The sequence below is a fragment of the Oncorhynchus tshawytscha genome, linkage group LG27 (assembly GCF_018296145.1).
Source record: "Oncorhynchus tshawytscha isolate Ot180627B linkage group LG27, Otsh_v2.0, whole genome shotgun sequence".
NCBI classification, from domain to species: domain Eukaryota; kingdom Metazoa; phylum Chordata; class Actinopteri; order Salmoniformes; family Salmonidae; genus Oncorhynchus; species Oncorhynchus tshawytscha.
Genome location: NC_056455.1, coordinates 4,372,047 through 4,380,481, shown reverse-complemented (window position 1 = coordinate 4,380,481; position 8,435 = coordinate 4,372,047). Strand labels below are relative to the sequence as shown.

Genomic DNA, 8,435 nt, shown 5'->3' with positions numbered 1-8,435 from the left:
CTGCTGGGGGCTCACTGCTGCTAAAAGCAACGTTTTTGTGTTTCGAAGGGGAAAGTGGTTGGGAGGAGGGTGTGTGTGTGTGTGTGTGTTGCTTGTGTGGGGTTGCTTGTGTGTGTTTGTGTGCATGCGAGCAACACATCCTATTTCCCTGTTCCCCTATGTGTGTCTTGACTTGTTTTCATTAGTCCTAACAGAGTAGAGGAGTAGGAACACTAAACACAAACAGTATATGCCCCATGACTTTGCTCTCCATGCCAGTGAACCTGTGGCCATGTATCTGGTATATTGGTGAGTCTAAAAACTTACCCAACAGTGCCACCTACCAGCCAATCAGTGTCCTTCAGCTGCAAGGAAGTTTGCTTTCATACGTCAGTTGCTTTTTTACATTTTTTGCCTAAAATGACATACCCAAATCTAACTGAGAGAATATAATAAAATGGCTCAGGGTTGAACTCCAGTGTTCTTATTGAAGTCACCATGCAGATTTTGTCAAATAAAACGATCCTTCATGATTCATGATCGCTGAGTCCGAAAAATAAAATAGTCTAAACTGCACTTATGACCTACTACTTTTAACTATGCCTATGAAAAAAAGCTTCTATATAAGGATTCTAATGACGTGTTTTCATCTCTCTTTGGTCATGTGGTCCCACATACACTGAGTGTACAAAGCAAGTAGCCTAGTGGTTAGAGCATTGTGCTAGTATCCGCAAGGCTGCAAGATTGAATCACCGAGCTGACAAGGTAAAAATCTTTCGTTCTGCCCCTGAACAAGGCAGTTAACCCACTGATCCTAGGCCGTCATTGAAAATAAGAATTTGTTCTTAACTGACTTGCCTAGTTAAATAAAGGTGAACATTTTTGGGGGGAACATGTTCCTAATATTGAGTTGCACCCCCTTTTGCCCTCAGAACAGCCTCAATTTGTTGCCCCATAATCTCTACAAGGTGTCGAAAGCGTTCCACAGGGATGCTGGCCCATGTTGACTCCAATGCTTCCCACAGTGGAGTCAATTTGGCTGGATGTGTTTTGGGTGGTGGACCGTTCTTGATACACATGGGGAACTGTTGAAAAAAAAGACAGCAGCTTTGCCATTCTTGACACACTCAAACCGGTGCACCTGGCACCTACTTCCACACCCCGTTCAAAGACAATTCAATATTTTGAATGACCAATTCACCCTCTGAATGGCACACATACACAATCCATGTTTCAATTGTCTCGTAGCTCCAAGGGATCATAGCTTTCACCTGGATTCACCAGGTCAGTCTATGTCCTGATGTTTGGACACTCCGTGTATATTTTAAGCCCCAACTCTGAGGCTTTGTCATCACCTAAAGATAGCACAGATAAAGTGGGGCATTGGTATGCAGGTATTTACTGCCTTACCAAACAGCACCAAGTCTCTTTTTATGGCCTAGCGCAACAGCACCTTATCAACTCATCACCAAGACCTTGTTTAGCTGAATCAGGTAGTGCTGGGCTCAGACAAAAGTCTGCACAGACTGTGGTCCTCCAGAACCAGGAGTTAATAACACGGTGTTGAGCAGCACTTCTATATGCAATAACTACAGTAAGATCAAGACAGTCGCCTTGAAGAAATCATTTAGGTGATATTGTCGAATTGGGGAGTGATGCAATTTGACCTATTTTAACTAAGATCTTCGATTGACCAGCATCCAAAGAGCATCCAATCAATATCCCGGGCAGCAGTTGTGGATCTTTAACTTACAGTATAAATGCTAGAAGTGTAAGGGGTTGTAATATGACTCTTCCTGAGTTCCTCAGCTATAAATACTCTCTCCTCTCCTCCCTCTCTATAACTATGACTGAGTGTCTCTAGGCTCCATGAATCTCCTGACTCCATCGCAGGGAGGATTGTGGGTGACACGCAGACATATGGCCCAGCTCCCAGCATGCACTAGAAGGCACCTGCCATACGCAGCTAAAGAATGGACCAGACTCAGTTCTTTATGGCTTCCGTCTTGGGGTGATCAATACACACACTCACACACACACACACACACACACACTGTCATCTTATATCTGCATTCATGTCTGCACACATAAGTCCCAAAGCCACCACCAATTAATTTAGTCGCTAATGTACATGTTTTGTTCTTGTGTTGAGTTCAATAGTTTAAAAAAATGAGGGAGGGCTATTTTCAACTTAATTGATGTGACAGCCTTTTTTCACAATTTCTAAGGGTATGAAGTTGCGCTGGGGGTTGAGGTGAACTTGCACAAAGCTGTTTGACTTCGTATAGAATCACTGTCTGTGATCCGTGAATATCTCCAAGTAGAGCTAATTACAGTGTTTTTGTGACTGTGAATGGTAGCAACATTAGAGGGTGATATTTACAGTGTACGAATAAACAATTAGCCTAATTCTAGGTTTTAGAGTGTAGCCTGTTTCCGACTGGGAATGGTAATACCATTTGCTGAGGGTGATATTCTTAGAATGACAGGTCACAAAGTGTCTGATGACTGAAAAGTACATTCTGGAAATGAAAAAAGCAGCGCTCATCAATTTACTTTTATATGCTACTGTCATGTTGCTATAATCATGGGGTCAGCATGTATACTACCAGGCAGTTGTCTAAAATAGATCTCAGTCTGTGCTACTGTGCCAACAATACTCAAACGGATGAACCTCCTTCGACTTCTGTTAGTCAGCGATGCATCATGTGTGCCTCTTCAAATCAAATCAAATGTATTTATATAGCCCTTTTTACATCTGCCGATTGTCACAAAGTGCTGTACAGAAATCCAGCCTAAAACCCCAAGCAGCAAGCAATGCAGATGTAGAAGTGCGGTGGCTAGGAAAAACTCCTTAGAGGAAGGAACCTAGGAAGAAACCTAGAGAGGAACCAGGCTCTGAGGGGTGGCCAGTCCTCTTCTGGCTGTGTAGGGTTGTGATTATAACACTAAATGGCCAAGATGTTCAAATGTTCATAGACGACCAGCAGGGTCAAATAATAATAATCATCACAGTGGTTGTAGAGGGTGCAACAGGTCAGCACCTCAGGAGGAAATGTCAGTTGGCTTTTCATAGCAGAGCATTCAGAGTTAGAGACAGCAGTTGAGGTTGAGAGAGAGAGTTGAAAACAGCAGGTCCAGGACAAGGTAGCACGTCCGGTGATCAGGTCAGGGTTCAATAGCCGCGGGCAGAACATAAACTGGTCCCAGGGCTCAGGTTCTCTGGGAGGGGAGGGAGAGAGAGAGAGAGAATTAGAGGGAGCATACTTAAATTCACACAGGACACCAGATAAAACAGGAGAAATACTCCAGACATAACAGACTGACCCTAGCCCCCCCGACACCTAAGCTATTGCAGCATAAATACTGGAGGCTGAGACAGGAGGGGCCGGGAGACATTGTGGCCCCATCCGACGATACCCCTGGACAGGATTAACCAGGCAGGATATAACTACACCCACTTTGCCAAAGCACAGCCTCTACACCACTAGAGGGATATCTTTTAACCACCAATTTACTACTGAGTATACTACTGAGTACCGCCCACAAAGATCTCCCCCATGGCACGAACCTGAAGGGGGCGCCAAACCCAGACAGGAAGACCGCGTAAGTGACTCAACCCACTCAAGTGATGCACCCCTCCTAGGGACGGGATGGAAGAGCACAGGTAAGCCAATGACTCAGCCCCCGTAGTAGGGTAAGAGGCAAAGAATCCCGGTGGACTGAGGGGAACCGGCCAGGCACATACAGCAAGGGCGGTTCATTACTCCAGTGCCTTTCCGTTCACCATCACACCCCTGGGCCAGACTACACTCAATCAAAGGACCTACTGAAGAGATATGTCTTCAATAAAGACTTAAAGTTGAGACCAAGTCTGCATCTCTCACATGGATAGGCAGACCATTCCATACAAATTGAGCTCTATAGGAGAAAGCCCTGCCTCCAGTTGTTTGCTTAGAAATTCTAGGGACAATAAGGAGGCCTGCGTCTTGTGACCATACCGTACGTGTAGGTATGTACTGCAGGACCAAATCGGAGAGATAGGTAGGAACAAGCCCATGTAATGCTTTGTAGGTTAGCAGTAAAACCTTGAAATCAGCTCTAGCCTTTACTAGAGGCCAGTGTAGAGAGGATAGCGCTGGAATAATATGATCACATTTTTGGGTTCTAGTCAAAATTCTTGCAGCCGTGTTTAGCACCAACTGAAGTTATCTAGTGCTACTTTTTCAAAGTAGAACATTGCAGTAGTCTAATCTAGAAGTGACAAAAGCATGGATGAACTTTTCCGCATCATTTTTGGACATAAAGTTTCTTGAAATAAATAGTCTTGATATGTTCGTCAAAAAGAGAGATCAAGGTCCAGAGTAACGCAGAGGTCAATCCACAGTTTTTATTTGAGACGACTGTACAACCACCAAGATTTATTGTCAGATCCAACAGAAGATCTCCCCGTTTCTTGGGACCTGGAACAAGCATCTCTGTTTCATCTGAGTTTAAAAGTAAAACATTTGTTGGCATCCACTTCCTGAAGTCTGAAACACAGGCTTCCAGGGAGGGCAATTGTGGGGCTTCACCATGTTTCATCGAAATGTACAGCTGTGTATCGTCCGCATAGCAGTGAAAGGTAACATTATGTTTCCAAATGACATCACTAAGAGGTCAAATAGATGGAAGATGGAGTTCCAGCAGCATTACAGAGCCAGGGCCTCATCTCTGCTCACAGACATACCTGGTGCATTAGCTCATTGAACCAATCCTGAACTATGAGGATAGCCCCCTAGTGCATGGCCACAACACTTGGATCCTAAAGGAGAGTTGTGGGATCACGTCAGTGTCCAGCCATCTGTAGCCTTCACTTCTAGTATGTCACCCCAGCCTAGCCAGCACCCCCAAAATAGTCAGGGGTGGGGCTCCAAACCCATGTATGAAACACCAGGGACAACATTACCCCGTTGATCTCATCCAACAGCCGTGACTCAGGGTAGAGGGTGGAGTGTGGTAAGGCAACCCTCAGCTGTGGCACGACCAACCCAGCGCTGTGACTAATGAACCAATGACAAACACAGAGGGAGAAATGGAAGCATCTCCCTGTAAAAACGTAAACAGGATATGGCCATAAGCTCAGTTTAGCCCACTGACTTCTCGCAGGGTATTCTTGTACCATACCACTTAATGCCCCCTTCCCCCGTCCTTCTTTATTGAGCTCATGTGTTGTAAATAGGGCAACAGGGCGGAGGGCTTTAGGGAGAGAGGGAGTATATAAGCCTGAGAGGTACTACCACAAGTTCAGAAACACTTGCGGGTGTAGAGCACCAACCAAGAGATCCTCACAGCAAGAGATCCAAGGAACTCACACTCCTCTTCTTCTAAACAGACTGGAAAGGAAAACAGAAAAAATATCAATATGACTCAGTCCGCCACCCCAGCAATCGAGAGCATCTTCGGAAATGATCCTTTCTTCAGTCAGGAGAGGATGGTCTTCCCCCCCATGCACCACCAGGCCCTCTCCGGCGTCCAAGAGGACTTCTTTCAAAGGAGGTCCAACCTGGCCAGTGATCTCCTCAAGGACCTCCGCGATGGGCTCCCCAGTATGCACCAGCTGCACGAGAGGGCCCACCTCCGAATGGGCTCCCCATTCATGGAGAGGAGGATCACAGGAGTTCCAGCAACAGCACAGAGCCAGGTGACTGAGACAGGCCGGAGCCACAGCCCCCTGGCCCTAAGCCTAAATGTCCAAGGCTTCAACCCAGAAGACATCACAGTCAAGCTGGATGGACGGAGGCTAGCCGTGGTGGCCATGAAACAGGCCAAAGCAGAAGAGGCTAAATCCACCTCCTCTGCCACCTCTTCCTGCTCCTCTTCCTCCTCCTCGTCCCAACAGAAAGGCTTTGTCCAGAAAATTGACCTGCCTGCCCACCTAGACCTGACAGCCTTGACCTGTTCTCTGGGAGAAGATGGACAGCTGAGGATCGAAGCTCCCACAGCTGCCCCCCAGCTGGAAGCTCCTACAGAGGAGCAGGAGGTCCCCCTCCACTTCAGAACTTCCCTGGACGTACCCATAGCCAAGGGAAACATGGAAGAGTCTACAACAGGGAAGACCTCAAAACCTTGAATTACAAAGACTGTCTGAATATTTTATAAAACATTTAATTGTATTAATAATCCGGTGGATGACATTGTGGAAAATCATTTATAATATGCCTATTTGAATAAATATGATTTAATAAAGACGATCTGATATTGGAATGATGGTTGCTAGAATTGTGGCTTGTGTGGATGACAGTTTTAAAATAGATAACTAGAAATAAGTGGTGGATCCTGTCATTACTAGCATACTATACACTTTAAACAGTCATGTGAACTGAATACTTTTACAGTCCAAAAAACAAATGCAACCTTGCACTCTGTACCTCAAAACACACAGTATTTTTCTCACTGACATCTGGATTAGGAGACAGATGTCTCCTGGACAAAGACATTGTTGCATGTCACGTTGGTTGCATTTGCATGTTCTCTACATCTGTATTGAAATCAGGGGTACAGGCATGTGTGGGCTTGGTGGACACAGGCCCACCCGCTGGGGAACCAGGTCCTACCAGGCCGACCCAAACAGATTGAGCAAAAACAAAACAAAAATATTTCTTCCATGTTGCAGTATGAAGCACTCACCAACCTGAAGCTTGACCAAATTCTTAAAATACAAACTAGCATCCTAATTATAATTGGAACACTCAATATAAAGTAAGTGTTTATGTTGTACTTGCTACTCTACACACTAAAAACGAATGGTTCTATATAGCGCCAAATAAGGGTTATTTGGCTTTTAACCTTAGCGGATCCCTTTATGTTCCTGTATGTCTAAGATGGCGTAGCAGTCGGACATGTGTTTTGTCTTGTCCCATGTAAATAATAGTTTTACTCGTTTTTTTTTTCTTATACATTTAGTACGGATTAAATATACTCCTCACCCAATGTGGTACGGATCTGCTATTTTTATACTTTAGAACCTGAACCCCCATCAGAAGCTAGCCAGCTAACTAGCTACTATCTAGTAGTCAGTTGGCTAGCGGTCTTCACCGTTAACTCGAACACCAGCTAGCCTCAGCTCAGGCAATACCTGCCAGTCTGCACAGCGCGATATCAACCCAGAGCAAATCGGACTTCTATTTTTCAACCACATCTCCGGATTCCTACCGTAAGCTCTGGACCATTACACCGGATCATCGCAGCTGGCTAGCTGCAATCCGAGTGGCTACTCCTGGCTAACGCCTCTGTCCCAAAGCAAGCACAAGTTAGCCTTGAGCTAGCCTCGAGCTAGGCCCACCTCCCACCTAGCCAAAGAGGTCTACCAGCTAATTATTGGGCAACAACATCTCTTTCGCCAATTGGCCCGGACCCTTTATTGCCGACATGGAGCCCCGCCGATCCATCACGACTGGTCTGCCGACGTATTTGACCGAGGTGGTTTCAACAGGCTTTTCTGTTGTCACGTCGCCGAAGACCCATCTGCTAGCCCCGGCCCGCTAGCTCCAGCTCACCTAGCGTAGTAGCGACTACTGAACGACTCCCTGGCTCACCTATTGCTGCTCATTGGACCCTATGATCACTCGGCTACACATGCCTCTCCCTAATGTCAATATGCCTTGTCTACTGCTGTTTAGGTTAGTTATTATTGTTTTATTTCACTGTAGAGCCCCCAGCCCCGCGCTAAAATGCCTTAGATAGCTCTTTTGTCGCACCCTCCACACATGCGGAGACCTCACCTGGCTTAACTGATGCCTTCAGAGACGCAACCACTCTCATCGTCACAATGCCAAGGTTTACCTCCACTGTACCTACATCCTACCATACCCTTGACTGTACATTATGCCCTGAATCTATTCTACCACGCCCAGAAATCTACTCCTTTTATTCTCTGTCCCCAATGCACTAGACAACCAGTTCTTATATATTTTAGCCGTACCCTTATCCTACTCCTCCTCTGTTCCTCTGGTGATGTAGAGGTTAACCCAGGAACTGTAGCCCCCAGCACCACACCCTTTCACAAGGCGCTCTCATTTGTTGACTTCTGTAAATGTAAAAGCCTTGGTTTCATGCATGTTAACATCAGAAGCCTCCTCCCTAAGTTTGTTTTATTCACTGCTTTAGCACATCCGCCAACCCTGATGCCCTAGCTGTGTCTGAATCCTGGTTTAGGAAGGCCACAAAACATTATGACATTTTCATCCCCAACTACAAAATTTTCTGACAAGATAGAACTGCCAAAGGGGGCAGAGTTGCAATCTACTGCAGAGATAACCTGCAGAGGTATGTCATACCATCCAGTTCTGTGCCCAAACAATTCGAGCTTCTACTTTTATAAATCCACCTTTCCAGAAATAAGTCTCTCACTGTTGCTGCTTGTTATAGACCCCCCTCAGCCCCCAGCTGTGCCCTTGACGTCATATGTGAATTGA

At 45.8% G+C, this 8,435-nt stretch overlaps 1 protein-coding gene across 1 annotated transcript; it reads left to right on the top strand.

Annotated features, from left to right (window-relative positions):
• The first annotated feature begins 5,246 nt into the window (after nucleotides 1-5,246).
• On the top strand, nucleotides 5,247-6,225 carry LOC112225818 (heat shock protein Hsp-16.1/Hsp-16.11). Its single transcript, XM_024389912.2, has one exon. It carries the CDS (start codon nucleotides 5,384-5,386, stop codon nucleotides 6,089-6,091), a length of 708 nt encoding a protein of 235 aa, XP_024245680.1. The 5' UTR covers nucleotides 5,247-5,383; the 3' UTR covers nucleotides 6,092-6,225.
• The last annotated feature ends 2,210 nt before the right edge of the window (nucleotides 6,226-8,435 follow it).